Here is an 18,149-nt window from a genome sequence, read left to right as displayed (position 1 = left end):
TAGACGTTGTCTCTGTAACTATTTCTATGACAACTGTCCACATTTATTTGGTATATAGATGGATGGCATAAAATACAGATTCTGCTCCTTCACTGGAGACAGTGAATGCTAATTTTGAGCATTCTCTTAACAACCACCACAGAAGCAGTCCCCTCGTGATGAGGCTGTCATCATTGCCATTCCTTCTTAGTATACCAGTCAGTGAAGAAAGGTGTGAAAACCATATTGCTCTCTCTCTCCAAATTTAGAGCAGGTATTTTTGCAGTGCATCCAGCCAGTACCTGCTCGAGATTCCGGAGATTTTATCTCAACTATGACTTTTGTCAGGCAGCACCCTCTCTCCCTGCCCTTGGAGACAAGCTAGCAGGGGTGTGCATCTTGCACACCGAGCTTCTCAGCCCCTTCCTAACACAGCTCTAACAGTACCACAGCATCCCATTCCTTTCACTTCACACAAAAGCCATAAGCCTTGCAGGAACCAAATGTTAGCTGGCAGGAGATTTCAGAAAAAAGAAAGTTTTGAAGCCCACTGTCAGAAATACACATAAGACAGGACCTACTATTCTCAAACTCTTCAAAAGGCAAGAAAATTAACTTCTCCCTATATCATAAATGTAACAATGATTACATATTTTATACATTCACTTGAGGCCAGATGGACCCTTTGTTGAATGTGCTGGAGAACTCAATGCCAGTTAATATTTACAGGCCCATGGTGCCCACAGGCTGACCCATCATTTTATGCAATTACAGAATTATCTTAATGAAGCTCTGGTGTTGTCTGTTGGTTTGCTTGAATCCAACAGATGTGTACAATTCATATGAAATGCTGACTGCTGACATTTCATTGCCAATACTGGTGAAAGCCTGGTATTATGTTTCTTGGTGGTTCTTCTGTACTTGACAAAGTGTTAAATACTATGAGGGCAGCAGAGGATGTAATGAGTTCAGGTATTCATTTTCCTGATTTAACTATTTGGCAATGAAATCCTTAGGAAGGTCTGCCATTGACTTCAGCATCGTTAGGATTTCAGAAGTAAGGTTACAAATCAGTGGCATAGGTAAGTGCATTTCTGGAAATCAGCAATCTCAAAATGCTTTTTCTAAAGGAAAGATTTGGGAGTTGGAATTTTCAGGACAGTTACTGGAATTCTTTTCATAACATGTAAAAATGTAATAAAATTAAATGGAAACTTTGGAGATCCTTAAATAGTGACTAACCTCAAAGTTCAGAAATCAGCACCTGAGCTGGTCTGAAAGCAGTGTGCATATGGAAAGTATGACCTGTGAAAAGTCAGCTTAGAGCCCAGTCTAATCCCAATACTCTATGTCTGAGCAACTGAGAGCAGAATACCGCTGCTGGAGATGTTTTTCTTTCCCATGAACTTCTTGTGACTTTTCCAGTCATTTGTCTGCTTCTTCAAAGTAGCTGTAAAAGTGGACCTAAAATTCACCCACTTATTTAAAACTTCATACATTCTTTCAGTTTTCATGCTACCAAGTCTGCACAGAGCAGCACCCTTTCCCCCCCAAAAAAAAAAACCAGTACAATCTCTTCACTGCTAGAGCCTGGAGGTGCTTACATGCTATGAATATTATCCATTTCAGTGACAGGGACATTGCCATTATTAATGAAATGAAATTGTAATTACTTTTTTCACCAAAATGAAATTGTAATTACTTTTTTTTTAAGCTGACTTAATATCATGCACTTCATGAATAAAGACTTGATGCACTCTCAGATCCTGAAACTCTTGCCAACCAATGGAGATAACTGTTGGATAACAGCATGAACATCAGGTTTATTTATAAATTAATCAAACCTGCAATAATTCACTGATGGATGGATTCCAATTCTGTTTTATTAATCAAGGAGGTATAGGAGAAGGCAAAGTAGGGCCCAGACCTGTGAAGAGCACAACACTCACAAACAGATACTAATCACCTCCACTCGCATGGCAGGCCGTTCACATTATGGATTATGGAACATCTTTGAGGCTTGTGGTGATAAATACAGATTTGCAAAGCACTCAAGACACTAAGGAGTCACCTCAGGTATTCATTAGCACTTGTGTATCCTAAATTAACATTTGCCTGGTCTAGCAAGTCCTGGGAAGTTAACGCAGTTGTTGTGGGGCAGCCGTATGTACTTAAAACTTATCAGAAGTAATAACTGGATTATTTCCAGGAAGAGCCCTTTAACTATATGGCAGATAGCTTTTTAGGAATGTCTAAAGGAGGAACATCTGTTAATTTTACATTTCCCTCTTCCTTGGTTACAGTTTCCCATCATCTCAACATTACCCAAACAAATGTCTAAATGGCTAAAAGTTCTATAGAAACTGGTATGTACCACTGAGAACATTAAGGAAACCTGTCTTGAATTTCTCAAAGCAAAATGAAGTTTACAGACTGATAAAGCCACAAGGAAGGAGGCAAAATTTTATCTACTAGAACCAAAACTGCAAAACATTATAATAATTGTTCCCAAACTGGAATGGGTGTAAAGGAAGGACCTGCTGCTGTGTGATTGGCCTTAGATATACTTGTATTTCCAATTTAGGCAACTCCCTGATTAGCAAAGAAATGCTGTGTGGCTATTCTAGATGACATTAACTCCTCCAGCTCACCTAGCAAGTACAAATGACTGGTTGATACACATCTTTAAGCCATCCTAAGCCAGCTGTGATTGCTCCTCTGCAGGCATTGGTGACTAACATCAAATAAAAACACAGTGGAGAACAGACAGCAGCTGGGTTTGAAAGGGTTTGGGTGGCCAGCTTTTCCACAGAGGGAAGGGGCACAGTGTTCAGTGGAAGTTGAGAGGCACCTTTGTTTCATATTGTGATGCAGACATGGCTGATAACCTGGAAGGAAGAAGCCAAACTATGTGGAGAAAGGAAAAATAATTAAATCATCTCTTTTAATTGGTATTTATTAAGAATCACTTTAATGACATATATAAAGTATATGTATCTTATTTTTACAATTTCAAATAAAGTGCTTATTGTAAGGATCTCAAGTACTCAGAGTGCTATAGGAGGGCATAAGCTTCCCCTGAGATGACCACACTAATATTCTTAGTAATAAGCCTCTGGGCTATGTCAGACTCTTCTACATCTTTCATACATGACATTTCCTCACAGAACCACTTTCAGTGACAGTTAGTCAAAGTGCTCAACTTCTTGTCCATTCTCAGCAAGAACTAAACGTGAGCTTAACTATAACGATTTGTGCAAACATTTTCCTCAACCGGGCCATGAAGTGTTCTCTAAATTAATTTAATGTAATGTGGACATCAGAAATAATTTTAAAATACTCACTACTGACTTTTATGATAGCCAAATCACAAGTTTACTAATGTGAGAAGTGTTTTTTAAGTATTGGTCTCATTTGCAAGGAAGAAATTTCAGGAGTTGCTGTATTAGCCCAGATAAGATCCCATTAAAATTGCCTCCCTGCTATCATTACTACCAAGGAGACTATTGCTTTACACATGCACAGTAGCTCCTGTTTTGTGGGCTAATCCACAACACATTTGGCTACTGAGAGCCAAAGATAACAGCTTTGTGACAGAATTTGCAGAGCTGTCTTTGCATTGGCAAAAAAATATTCCTGGTTAGTGGCCAGAATATGGAAAGACAACAGTAACCATTGTGCTAATTCAACACAGCATTGGTTAAGAACTAAGAACAGATGCTACACATCAAATGTACAAGGTACTCAACAGGAGATATTTTCCACTAAAAATTCAGTGCTTGCTTTGTTATTTTCTGTAAGTCTAATAGCAGAAAGATGGTTACATAAATTAGTTAATGGGGATGAAGCTCTTAATTATTGCAGAAAGAAGTGATGTCATGCATATTTAGAAATGAGATAACACCAATTCTCTGGCACCAAAAATTTCTTTGCACTAACAACCATTAGAAGCCATAATTTTGGAAAGAAATAGTTATGTAGCCATATTTTTGTTTTCAAAAATGTCTGTGGCTCTCATACCTTGCATCTTAGTAAGTTCTGGTCATTAGACCAATATAGGAAAAAAAAAGGGGGGAAAAAGGGAGAAAAAAAGGCTGGCTGGGAATACAGTAAAGAAAAGAGAATGTTCTAGATGGAAAAAAATACAGAAACCCCCACTAATACTGAAAAAAGAAATTCTCCTGTGTATCTTCTTAAGCAGGGGTCAGTAAGTCAGGAGAGTGAAGATGACAGATGAGCTCCCTGAAGAATGACTGTGCCCTAGAGGATCCCAGCTGCCTTAGAGCTCACGGCTTTCACAGGCAGTTAAGCTGTTTGGTGGCTTTCCCTGTCTAATTCACCTGTGGATCCAGTGAGAGCAATGCAACCTGCCATTCCCAAACATGCAAAACTGCTAAATGCAAAGAGAGAAAAACAGACAAGCTCAAACTGGAGCCAACCAATAACATCATTATCTCAAGGAATGATCCCACTACCTGGTAAAGGCAGCAAGGAAGGACTGGGACAAACAGCAGCGAGGCAGCAAACAAGAAAATGCCAAAGATCATGACAGTGGGTGCCAGTGAGAAACGGGAGTCAGTGCAGAACTGAAATGAGGGTTAAGATAAATGGATTAGTCAAAGACATTTCACAGCCTCTGAGAGGAAGACTTCCCACATGATGGGGAGACCACAGGGGTCACCACCTACTTTGATGGCTTTTATTTTCTCAACATAAATTCACCTCTCCAGATTCAGGTTCATCCATGTGACTTTTGTCCAATGACTATTTCAGCTGTTTCTCTGACAAAGTGAATGATGGTACCATCATGTTTTGAACTGCATTTTGAACTATTTCATCCTCACCTGTGACAGCTTTTCTGCTCCACGTTGCATTCCATCACAATATCTCCTTGTGCTGGCATTCAACATTTAAATAAAAGTTTTAGAAGAAAAAGGCTTTCACATGTCTCATGCTGCAAGACAAACTTCAGCAAATGGTTGGTTGCTGGAGGCTTATAGACATCTCTCTGCATTTGCTAGCGATCTTCAGACACAAAAAATAGAAGTGGCTCAAACTGTTTTTATTGCAAGTGCCTTTTCTTGCAGTTTCCTCCCTATAAGCAACAGGCACAAAGAAATACTGAGCTGACTGGTTCATCACTGTCACCCAGCTAAGGGCTTTGCAGAGATTCTGCTGTAAAAAGTTGATGCTTCACTCCATAGGGTTTATCTATGCCCATCATGCAGCGCTTCTGCGAGAGTGGTTTTGCATCTCCAAGTGTGGAAAAGAGCTGGGTAGTAGTTCCAGAGAAGTACCCTAAAACCATAAAATCTACTATGAACACCTTCTCTAACCTTCCTTGTACAAATACCACCATCATTTCCCCAGAGAATGGGGTATTTTTACCAGGACTTGGCATTTAGAGAACTATCCAATCCCATGCAAATAACATTAAGGGATGGGCAACCATTTAGGAAATTGCATCATACTACCAGCCTGAATTTATTTCACTTGCACTGATGGCTACTGATCCCTGTTATGCCCTTGTTTGTGAGAGCAATTTTTACCTCACACAGAGCATCATTCCCATGTGTATCTAGACACAGTGCTGAAAACTGCTAGTCAAGACAAGCAGCAAGGGCTAAAGACCCTACACAGCCTAGGGACTACACAGTGGGAAGACACAAAGCTGCTGTCACACAGTCACAGGGAAAAGAAATTCAGCACTGCAAACCTCAGGTCAGTACCTTCAAAATCATCCTAATGATGGGATGCATGCATAAATTCCCAAAGAAAAGTGAGTCGGGAAAAAGTCAGGTCTGTGCTCTGGAAGGGTGCTAGTATCTAAAGCTGGTAGAAACTGATTAAAATGTAATATATCATCAAAAAAAAAAAAAAAAGGAAAAGAGAAATCAAACTGCTTCTGAAACTGAAATTCAGCAACATAAAATATTTACTAAAAGAAAATTTTTATTCAAACCAGACCTGTAAGACTTTTCCAGAGAGCAAAAACTTTCCAAAACAGTTTTCTGTTGAAAATCCATACAACTACCTAAGAAAAACAGTTCTGATAAGAAATATTTCCCATCAGTTTTTCCAGCATCCAGTGTGCAGGGAAACTTAATCTTCTTCCATAAAAGCATGAAAAAAAGGAGACCATAATTCAGTCTTGTAAGAATTAATGAAAAAGACTTAGGAGTGTTCAGCACAAACCCCTTCTATGCACAGCAACGTGCTATGTCTGTCACTCTTCTGAGGACTTCCCAATTAGGGGTGTCCCACTCCTCTGAGACCCCCTGAACAGCAGACAGCAGATGCTCTTTAAACCCAGAGTCAGCTGCAAAGGAAAAGCCACCAAAAGAGCATAATCCTGCTCTGCTTCCTCTTACAGTCAATGCTTATGCAAAGCAAATAGCCTTTGGCTCCTTCTGCCAACCTGGTAAGGAGTGGGCAGAAAGGAAAAAAAATCAAACTAGTAGAGATGAAAACCAGGTGCAAAATGCATAAAGGAAGGCAAGGGAAAAAAGGGTGAGAAGTCCAAGAAAAAGATTTACTGGAAGAAGGAATAATAATTAAAAAAACCCCAACAAACCAAAGGAGAGAAAAAATTAGGTAGAAAATAAAGGGGTATAGGATTAAAGGAAATATAAGGCAAGGCAAATATATCAAAGACAGCATTATAAAAGACATAATGCATTTTACTCAGACAGCTCCTCATTTTCCAGTGTAAGAAATTTTGATAAAGTGTTTAGTAAAGGTATGGATTTGATGGACAAGCAGATGGTACTTCAAACACATGGACACATAAAGAGCAGTAAGAGGCCAGGCACAGAGATTATTATAGAGTCTCACAAAAGCTGCCTCTATCAAGGAACATGATAATGTCTGCTAAAACCAGGAGACAATAAGATTATAATAAAAGCTTAAAAAGGCACAAGAGGGGAAAGCATACTCTGTGCAAGTATAAGAAGCAATCATGTATGTGTCTGCAGCATCAGACAGTCCTGCTCTAAAGACTGATTTATTTTTGAGTACAAACACAGACATGTACTAGAAATATGGCCGAAGGTTTAAGATTCTCTGACAGATAGGTTTTTGAAAGGGCAAAGGAAAAGCAGAAATAATTTCTGTCTTCTAATAGAAGCTACTGAAATGGAAAAGGAAGAAGAATAGGAACATTTTAGCTGGCATCACAGGATGTAAAACCAGAGAGATCTTTATCAGATACTGATAGAGAGCCTTTGCATAACTGGAAAATGCAAGAAATCTTTTATAGTGAAACTTGTTAGACACCCAGAGATTTGATCCTGAGGATCTGGAAATGCTCTGCCACTATGAGAATAACAATTAGGTGCAAAAGCTTCTCAAGTGCTCCACGAATCAATTTAACCAAAACAATAAAACTGTAGAGCTTATTGTGCTGGGTCTGAACCCAGGCAACCCACAACAGATAATCAACTAATGCTGACACATTTTACAGCAATCTTAAGATTAGGCATATATGTTAATTAAAGATTAAACTACCCACTAGAGTCTCAAATCCACTCTGAACACTCTGGCTGTGTAATGTCAGGCACATTCAATAAAAAATAACAGTGACCATGTTAAAAAAAAATTTTTTTTTTGGACAAGGACTGCAAAATGATACAACAAATAGAGGAGCACAATTTAGTGATGTGTGATTTATAAAGCTGGAAGCCAGAGATTAATGTGATGTAAAATTCTCTTAATAATATAATATAATATAATATAATATAATATAATATAATATAATATAATATAATATAATACATATATATGGTGAGATATTCTTACAATGACTTGCAAAAAAGAGATGGCTTGTAAGGAGAGACTTGAACAGTAAGAAGCAAACCAAAGAGCATATAAGAAGAGAGGAAGGCTAAGATTTGAAACAAATTATGAGGGAGGAAGAATAAAATCCTATATCATTAAACCCATTTCAGTGACAAATGATGGTTCATAGACAAATATGTCAGTAGTACAGGGCTGTCTTGGCAGAAAACCATACAAAAAAACCTGCTTTGTTATGGAGCACCCCACTGCTGAGGTCCTCTCTCATGATAAATGCTCACAAACCATGGAATACAAATTAGTTTTTAAAAGCTATGTCTCATTAAGTGTGTAGCACAGGAGAGCACTTGACAGCCAACCCTATTCCATGTATCCCTGGAGGAACTGCATTCCTGCAGATGTAGTGTTTCTATGTTTAAGAAGTATACAAGACATACTCAAGCCAGAATTCTATGGAGTTACATGGCAACAATTTTTGTTTCTGGGGTTTGGGGACTAAAAAGATAAACTTTTTTTTCCTTCTAATTTTTGCCTCAAACTGAAAATACCCTTCCAATTTACAGCAGGACTATCCTGTACATAAACACAGTTAAACACATCAAATTCAAGACCAAAACTCTGACAGACTCTCAGGTCTAGCAGTATAATTGAATATCACTATGATTATACTGTCAGAGGCAAATGAACAAGCACTTCAGTTTATTGACATTATTTACTAGCCACTCTTGAGAGGGAAAAGAAAAAACCAATTATTTTTAAAGCTATTATCTTTAAGTAGCACAGAATAGAGTATGCTAGCTTTTCACATTTCAGTGTGGAATACCAATAAAACAGTTTAATTTTTTCATTGTCTCCTTCATTTCTCCTCAGTTCAGTTTTCTAAGGTTTATTTCAAATAATTTATTGAAGAGGAGACAGAAAGTAAAGAATGCCTTTGATAGGCCTCTCCTGTAAAACACAGCTGCATAGTATTGATGTTTCATAAGCAAACAATATTTACAACCTATCTATTAGAACTGGTGAATGAAGAGGTGTTTCCCCCATCCATTTTTGAACTAAAAAACATTGTTTCCAGCAGTTGGTAAGAAGCCAACTCAGTAATTTTCATCTGGCTGAAGAATTACTTCTACTAATACTAATGTGGCCAGTGCATCAGATAGTAGATATACAGCTGGTAGATTTAATACAGTGTATTTTTAAAGTTAAGGTTGCATCTAAGAGGTTTGGGTCTTCTTCTCCAGGCAAGAGAAACTGCAGTTCTCAAGAGAATTACATTATGAGATACTACATCCAAATGCACTCATGAAAGGTAGGACTCTGAGGGATCCTTGACCCCTGCTCATCCACATTCGGGATCCAGTCAAACTGTGCAGCGCCTGACCTGAGGCTAAACCATCCACATTTCTTTTCCAGAGAAACCAAAACACTAAGGAGTGAAATGAGGAGAGCACTGGTCATGAACAAAGTCCGGGATCACATCCCACTGCAGAACAAAGACACAGCACAGGAAAGCCTGTTTGCACACAACCAGTTGGGAAATATTTTGCCACTTCTTTCTTCTCACAATTGCCATGTAACTCCCCTGTGACATACAATGCATACAGTTGGCTTTTAACCTGTTCCTTTCGTTGCTGTGCCTCTGTTATGTGAAGTTATGTGGAAGTTAATGTGAATTTAATATTACTGCAAGGTATAGTGTTCCTAATTAACATCTTCCTACATTTTGTATCTCTTGCCTCAGAACCATTCTCCTTGCACAGACTGCATTTGTTTCCGAAGCGCCACAAAATTCTCTCCTTTGCAAGATGCTAAGCAAAAAGCACTGTGATGGCAGTGGATGGTAACACTGTAGGAAGCAGCCCTGCATTAGTAAGGTGGCAGATTTCATGGACTACTCAGTCTTTTCCATATCTGATTTCTATGAGTCAATGATTGTATTGTTCACTCCCTTCTGCACCAAAGGAGTCATCAAGTGACTGTTACTCAAATGTAGCTGAAAGGGCAGAAGTGGGGCTTGTCTTGATTGCTGTTTCTGTGCAGGTTAGCCATGCAGAAATTATTGGGAAGTGGAGAAGTTGTTGGGCTATCCCTTCATAAAGACTTAACTCTTCATCAGTCTGGCTCGAGGTCTACAGAGGCAAACATCACTTGAAACTCAGTCATCTCACATGACAAAGCACCATGAGCTTCATCAGACAAGTGCTGCACAATAATGGGTTCTTTTAGGCCCTTGCTTACATGAGAAAAGTACAAAGTGTCCTCTTCTCTCACCAGGAAAAGACTCTTAAGAGTGCCAACACTGAACTAGTTAGTTTTCTCTCCCTTTTTGCTGAAAATGTTCCCATCCTCTGTGATGTGAAGGGAGGTAGCACAGAAATATATCTGCATCAATTAGTGAGCTACACTAAGCCATAGACTGCCACAATATTCTAATAACCCCAGCTAAGATATACCATTTTAAAGACAAAATATCAATGGGACTAGGACAAACCACTGCTTTCTCAAAAGCAAGCCATTCTCCTAAGGACTAAATACCAAAAGGAGTTGCTCCAGATTACCAGTCAGCAGTTAGTGTGGATGTGGATACAGTTTTGTTCCTGAGGAAGATTTTCTTCTTGCTGTGTCACTTCCTACTGCAGAGATCTGAAGACAACACTTGTATGAATGTCACTGTACATAAATGTTGCAGATAACCAAAGCAGAAATCTAACTGCTTTTGCAATCAACAACCTTGGAGGATCAATGAAATCTTCAATGAATCAATATTCACCCCTTTGTAGGGAAAGATATACCTTATCACTTGATGTAAAGCTCAGTGTCCTCCCACGGTCTGGCTTCCCACTGTCTGCAGCGAGCCCTGAAGGAGACACAGGACCCAGCTGTGAGGCTGAAAGATGCAAGACTCAACAAGGCAAAAAGTGTCTCATCTAGTGAGAAAACTCAGTGCCCCAGCTGAAGTGGCTGCCCCAAGTAGTGCCAGGGACTAGTATTATTTTGCTGATCTAGTCCTTGGGGGTCAAATTAATTCCTTTCAATTCAATTTAACCTGAACTAGTTACCTAACAGCACAAGTGCCCCCTCCACCTGGCATAGCTGAGCACATGGGCAGTAAAGCAGTCTAGAACCTCTTCAGAGCAGAACTAGCAGCAGAAGCATGACTCACCAGGGAATGCAGTGGGACAGCCTGTCAGCTAGAAATCCTGAATTTTGATGAACACAGAGAACTAGATTTTCAAACACTGCAGAAAGCCAGGCCTGCATGATGGAACCAGCAGCTCTTCTGAGTTCTTAAGGATGGCAGTACCTCCCAGCAATGCCTCAATGGACAGGGCTCAAAGATGCACTAATTTCCATCTCCCTTTCCCACTGAGTAAGGTTCTATTAGGAATCAGTCTTGGGTGCCTGGAAAAGAAAAAAATTGTGGCCGACTCTGGAAGGCCGAAATCTCCAGCCCACCGTTAATTCACGCTTTTCCATAGGTAAATTCACTGTGAATGCTCTCAGCACATTTTCCTCATTAGAACTCCACAAAAGTTTAAGAAAACAATTGTTTTAATAATGAAATAAATGCAGCTACAGTACTTAATTGTCTGTAAAGAGAGAAATCCTCCACTTCAGTTTTTAATTTGCACATCAGTACAAATCTACAGGGCAGGCCAAAGCCCAAGCTATTGCCAACACATCTTAAAAGATGTAAAAGGTAAGACTAGTCATTGATCAAGGAACAAAAATCTGAGTACAAAGGAAGAGCATGTTATTGAGCTGAATGGACACATTTGTGAAGGACACATTTGAACTTGCAATGGGATGGCCATACCCTCATACACCCACTGCACTCGAGGGCCAGAGAGGGAGGGGAGAAGTCAGAATCATCTCAGACCACTTATGAGAGCCTTGTGTGTACAAGCCACTACAAAACAAATGAGGCATCTGCCCATTATTGCAAAGGGTATGTCATAGGAGAGGCATGTGACTTAAAATTTGTGATGGGATGCACTGGAAAAGCAGACTATGGAGAACGGAACCCTGCCTGACTAACATATGTTCCTGGTGCAAAATACATAGGATGCAATTTACTTCCCACGTTAACAATATACGTTCTGTGAGATAACCTGATGCACCTCAGAATTCCAACTGAATCTCAGAAACTATGTAGAATATTACAGATTTGATTTTTACCCACATATGAATTGTGTACAATCACAGTTAACCTTCCTTGCCCCAAGCACCTGACAGGTTCCCAAGGCAGAAAGGGTCCATGCAGGTTCCCTCAAATATGAACTGTAGAGAAGGAAGTTCTCACCTTGAATTACCTTCTGGAAGGCTCTCACTGTCACTATTCAGAGCTGAGAGGAAATGTTAGGATATAAGCTATAACAGGTAGTAAGGCTACTGCAAATTAATACTAAATTATTAAATGTAGACACAGTGGCTGGGGCCTTTCCAAACCTAGATAATGGTTAATTTGGTCTGAATAAGAAAAAACTTCAATGAGAAACCCCAGCCAACAGCATGGATTTCTTCTGGAGAAAAAAGAACACTGCATTATTACTCTTCTGCTAGGAAAGTTATCTAGAAGAAATGCAAAGCACCTGAAATAGAAATTCTAGGTGCTTTTTTTCCTTCTCTGGTTGGAGCCTACTTAGTTGAAATGCAAACAAAGTCATACTCACAGCTCCTATGCCATCCTTCAAGCCAATAAAAATAAAGATGCCAGTTTGCACAGGCTGTAGCAGATGATATACAAGCTAAGGACATCCTAGCAGAAAAATCCCAAAGCTCCACATTCCCTGTGTATGTAGAGGTCATAACTCCACCTCATCCTTCTGGGTGTGCTAGCAGTGACCTCAGTACAAGCTCCCTGAAAGCAAAGTCTTTCCAAGGGGTGACAGAACTAGTTCAAGTTTGTGCTCTATGCTCTATAAATAAATAGTAGTATTTTAAGAAGAGTTATATTTTAAGATTTCCACAACAGGCTTTGATATAATACTACCATGGTTTTGATTTGGGGGTGGTGGGAGGGAGGTCTATGAAGCCTCCTTCAACCTCACACAGAGTATCTTGCTACAGTTGCCTATAGATTTCAAAATCAGGAGGCACTACATGAGCAATGGGACATTGGCATGCACTGCAGCAGAAAACAGGAAATATAATTAAACATAGAGCCATGAGGTAAGTTCTTTGGCAAGAGAAAGAGTGCCTTGGGAAGAAAGTGGCAAGGGCAAAGCTCTATGAAACGGCAAAGTAACGTGGTTAAGGCAGGGAAGGAAGCACGAGGGTAGAGATGAAGAAACGAGGGTGAGAGGAGCAGAAAAACAAGCACAAAGAGGGAAAGTGACAATAAGAGAAAGAAGGCAAAGCATACAGAAGGGAAGAATGTACATAGGGGAAAAAAACTCTTAGGAGTGGTATTGCTCTTAAAAGTTATTTAGTAAGGGCAGAAGCCACTTTGTTATGCAACAGGATACACGTTTCTGTATAGGAAGAGTTGTAAGCTTCTATGAAGCATCAAAAAATCTGTCAGAGAGAAATAGAAAATAATAGGGAAGTAACATCATATTTCTTTTCACTTTAAAATTGTTTTTAGGTCATATTTCAACCTCCAAGTATTTTCCAGGGTGGAATTTTCTTCTTCTCACTCCAGGATTTCGCGTGGGCAGAGCACTGCAGATGCTGCTGAACTCAGAAACCAAGAAACTGATTCATCTTTCCCTTGAATCTTGTGCTATCATTGAGACTGGGAACAAACAAATGTCAAAGGCTCCAAATTAGAAACTTGCAGCCACAATTTTACACAGCCTGACCATTCACTTTGTCCCAGAGTAACAGCGGTACCAGAGGGAGAGTAAAGTTCTGAATTCCTGCTAGATTGCTAAATATCTAAGAATAATTATTTTTTCTTCTGTTCCATTAGACTTGTGGTCTAAAGCTCCTTTTAGTTTTGACCACGTGCAAAGGATAGGTTTTCTCTAAGGTAAGCCCAACAACCATTATTCAACTTCACTGAACAAAAATCGTTAGAAGGAAGACAACTTCATCAAATCTATGAGCAAAGTCCTTCAGTCTCACTGATCGTATTCCACAAGTCCAGATTAATTTCTGAAAGTTTCTTTTCATTTCAGCCACTGGTGCTGTAAAAACCCACTGCTGGGTATCAATTTAGTACTCAGAAAGGATTCTCAGAACAAATCTTGTGGAATCATATGACATAGAAGAAGCTGCTCCCAGGATAATTGATACTATGTTCATATTTTTAAAAATCTAAGGACACTTGCAGTAAAAAAGTTTCCTCCCCTACTTCATCTTAGACTTTAAAACAAACCAAAGCTCTAACATTTTAAAAGGCTAGACACATTTTTTACTCCCACCATTTCTTAATAAAACACCATTTGTGTGGGAAAACAGCTTAGTGCATACTTTAAAAACAGGCAAACCATTAATTAATCCAGCATGTTGGCAGTTTTAGAGAAACTTACTGGAGAAGAATAAACTATTCTGCATCTTAAGTTTTAAAACAACTTGAGCTTTACTTTGAGGATGCATAAGTATGTATATAATCTGTGATACTTGAAGTAGAAGAAGTATAATCTGAACAGCTGCTAAAACATGGGCAGGTTATAAAACATAGTTTTAGGAAGCTCAAGAGGTTATGAGTTGCGTGTCTCACAAAATCAAAGGAAAACACTAAAGAAAAGCCCCATCTTCCACCAACCCTACCAAAGAAACATTAATTTGCCCAATACAAGTGGTTAATCTCTGAAACAGGCTGGACACAAAAGGTTCCAAAATCACTGCTTTTGCATCAGCAGTATTTTATCACTATGGTTAGGCAACAAATTGCTTTTCAGCACATCCAAGCTAGCTAGTTTACTGTGGAAATGTAACATGTCATTAGAATAACATCCTGTTTTGCAGCATTTCTGTATTTCAATTTACCCCAACTCTGCTAAGATTCAACTAGCATGAAACAGCTGGGCATGATCAGTTATTGGATGGAAACCAAACAGATTTCACAATAGGTGGCATCTTATCTCTATGGCATAGGCAGCTGGTATAAAAGACAAGTGACCCCTGGCAGAAAACATTGTCCCTAAATATAAATCTGGTGAACTGTTTCTAAAACTTTATTCCAGATCAAGCACTGGTAGAGAAACAGTGGGGGTTTTTTGGTGGGCATAAGCCAGGGTTTAGGTCACCCTGAATGACTGGATTTTGACTGGGTTCTAGTTGACAAGCACATGTTGGGACTCGACCACCCATGTGCTGACACTGCAAGCACAAACTCCACCAGAACATTCACCTGGGAGAGTGAAACACTCCCCCCATCCCAGTCCTGGGGACAGCATATCTCATGTTCTCAGCAAATCAGATACTCAACATTCCTACTCAATTTCACAGCTTTTAAATCATTGCAGCCAATACTGTGGACACCGTGTTCTCTACTTTATTGCACCTCCTGATAAGCCTGCACCACAAGACTGCAACTTCTCCTCTTTCGAATCTCTCCATCACACTCGATCCCACACGGCACCTGCCGGAGGACTCCCAGGACACAACGAAACACCCGTGCCCCATCTTGGGATCAGCGCCCCATTCCTCTGACTAGACCCAAACTTCGCATGTCCCAAACTTTCCATCCCTCCTGGAGCACCGGCGTGCATTGCTATGGATATGTGAGCAGCACATCCATCCTTTGCCATGGCAGCACGGAGAGGAGCTCCGTGGACCCTACGGTGGGCACCCAAAACCCAGCGACGCCCACAGCCCATCCTGCTCCTTGTCAGGAGGTGCGAGAACACCTTCCCGCAGTAACTCCCACCCCAAGGATGCGGAAGGGCAGACCGGGCTGGAAAAGGGGGTCCATCCGTCTGCCCCCTCAGCACACCCCTGGGGCGGCGTGGCTCACCTGCGTGGGCCATGGTGATGGTCTCGTTGGCGTTACTGGAGCCCACGTTATAGATGACGACGGCGGAGGCGTTCTGGGCGGCGGCGTGGCGGATCTTGTCCTTGTAGGTGCAGTTTCCCCGCGGGATCAGGGCCACCCAGCTCTTGCCCGGCCCCGGGGCGTTGAAGCGGGTGCCGGGGTCGCAGGCGTAGCGGTCGGCGGGCGAGGCGGAGAGGGCGACCTGCCCGCGGGCGTCCTGCTTGGGCGACTGCTCGCCGTAGCGCCCGCACTCGCTCTTCTCGCTGCGGAGCTCGGCGCTGCCGGCTGCCGGGTCGGCGTAGGTGATGTTGACGAAGGCCGTGTACCACTCCTCCTTCTCGGCCACGGTGAAGTCCAGGCACAGCAGATGCACGAAACAAAAGGACAGCAGCCATGTTGAGAGCGCCAGGCTGCGGCACGCTTGGATCACAGACATTGCCATCTTCATCTGCCGGCCCCCCCGCCCTCCCGCCCGGCCGCCGCCGGTCCGTGTGTGCGTGCGCGCCCCGAGCCGCCGCTCCAAGCGGGGCGGCGCTGCTCCCGCCGGCGCCGTGCGGGACCAGCGAGCGAGCGAGCGGGGGAGGGGGCCCTCCCCTCTGCAGCCGCTGCCTAATTCATGTCGGGGCCGTTTGATTTCCTCGGGCTGGCCCCGTCTCTGCCTTCTCCTCTTCCTCCTCCCTCCTGCCCCTTCCTCCCTTCCCTCGTCCTGCCCGCACAGCTGCCTCCCCCGCTGCTGGCAGCGCGGCCGGGGAAGAGCGCGAAGGGGGCGGCGCGGCGCGGGGGGAGTTCCAGACGCGCACACGGCGGCGCAGTTCCCAGTGCCGCCTCGGCCCCGTCCCGGCCCCAAGGACGCGCTGCCGGCGGAGGGGGTTCCTGGAGGAGGGACGGCCGGCGGAGGGTCTGCCCTCCCCGTCCCCGTGCAGGGACGCCCGGTGGAGGGGCTGCCGGTGGTGGGTGCTCCAGGCAGAGGGGCAGCACTGCCCGGCCCCACGGAGGGGTTCCCGGCGAAGACGGCTCCCGCGAGAGGGGCTCCTGCGAGAGGGGCTCCTGGCAAAAGGGTTCTCGGCGGAGTGGGCTCCTGGCATAGGGGTTCCCGGCGGAGGGGGCTCCTGCCAGAGGGGTTCCCGGCGGAGGGTGCCCCTGCCAGAGGGGTTCCCGGCGGAGGGGGCTCCTGGCAAAGGGTTTCCCGGCAGACGGGGCTCCTGGCAAAGGGGTTCCCGGCGGAGGGGGCTCCTGTCAGAGGGGTTCCCGGCGGAGGGGGCCCCTGCTAGAGGGGTTCCCGGCGGAGGGGGAAGCGCCGGCGGCGGGAGCGGCGCGGCGGCGCCACCTGGCGGCGGCGTGGGAGCGGGGGCGCCGGTCCTGGGGCCGCCCGTGCCGGGATCCGGGCATCTCCCGGGAGCGCAGCTCGGCGCCTCCGAGCGCCCGCTCTAACTTCAGTTTTGCTCTGGCTTTCCCACTTTTCTCGACTGCTGCGGGAGACGCTAAGAAGTTTGCATATGTCAGTGCTACAGTGTAACGATGGCGCGCAGCTCAGAGGGGTGGGTGGTCGCTTGTACAGAGGTTTTTAAGTACACACCGAATACGTTTCCGGCTGTACTTTGCGGAGTGGGAAGGACAGGCGAGTTTACTGAAATCAGATGTGGCTTACAGGAGCACAGAAAGCCTCAAAGAATGATGGAGCTCTCTGGAGGCAGTTAAACGATGTGCTTAATTTTGGTTCGGTGGAAGCCCAGACTTGGGGATTTTCAGTGTATGAAACAACCCAAAAGAATTTTGGCCATGACTGACACTTTCAAAAGGAACAAAAAACAGCTGGACTCTATGTCTGTCTATACTTGTTCAAATGATGGCCAAAATTCCACTTTTCTATCACTGTGTTCAGTAACAAAAGAATGTCTTACATGATTTATAGGTAGTGCCTATTGTAGCTCCTGTTAGTAAAACCTGCTGCTGGAAATATCATTCACTTTCATTCAATGAGTGCCTGAGTATCTCACTCGTGTCAATATTTGCCTCTTTCCAGATTGTGTTCATACCCGCCCATGATCCAAACAAACAAGCCTTAACCATGTTTTATACACACACATGCTGCTTTGAAAGAGTTAATTCCCTAAAGCTGAAAAAAAGTGCATTTGGGAGGAAAATGTGAATAGGGGAATAAAATAGAGGAGTTTACAGGGAAAGAATGTAATTTACCAAGAAGCCTACCATTAAGCAAGAGGAAAATTTCTCTTGAAAGCCCATTCTTGAATAAGCAAAGTCAGCAAATGAGAAGAAAAAATTACTGTGTATAACTAACATTGAAATGCAAAAGTAGATGGCAATCAATATTAATTCGAAAGTGTTGAGATTTCATCAGAGAAGCAAAAGTCCTAAGGAGAAAATCCATGCCTAGAGGGGCTATGGGCAACAAAGCATTTGTATATTTAGAAGTGTAGGAAGTATTAGTGAA

The 18,149-nt window shown here is 42.7% G+C and overlaps 1 protein-coding gene across 1 annotated transcript in view; it reads right to left on the bottom strand.

Moving 5' to 3' along the window:
* The window catches only part of RNF150 (ring finger protein 150), a 109,880-nt gene extending 93,657 nt beyond the window's left edge, over positions 1-16,223 (bottom strand). The window contains exon 1 of the mRNA XM_084204720.1: positions 15,680-16,223. Within this exon, the coding sequence (XP_084060846.1) occupies positions 15,680-16,145 (466 nt within the window). The 5' untranslated portion in view covers positions 16,146-16,223. The remainder of the gene's footprint in view (positions 1-15,679) is intronic.
* Between the last annotated feature and the right edge of the window lie 1,926 nt (positions 16,224-18,149).

This window comes from Fringilla coelebs (assembly GCF_963513975.1).
Source record: "Fringilla coelebs genome assembly, chromosome: 4".
Lineage (NCBI taxonomy): Eukaryota > Metazoa > Chordata > Aves > Passeriformes > Fringillidae > Fringilla > Fringilla coelebs.
This window is presented reverse-complemented; position numbering and strand designations above follow the sequence as displayed.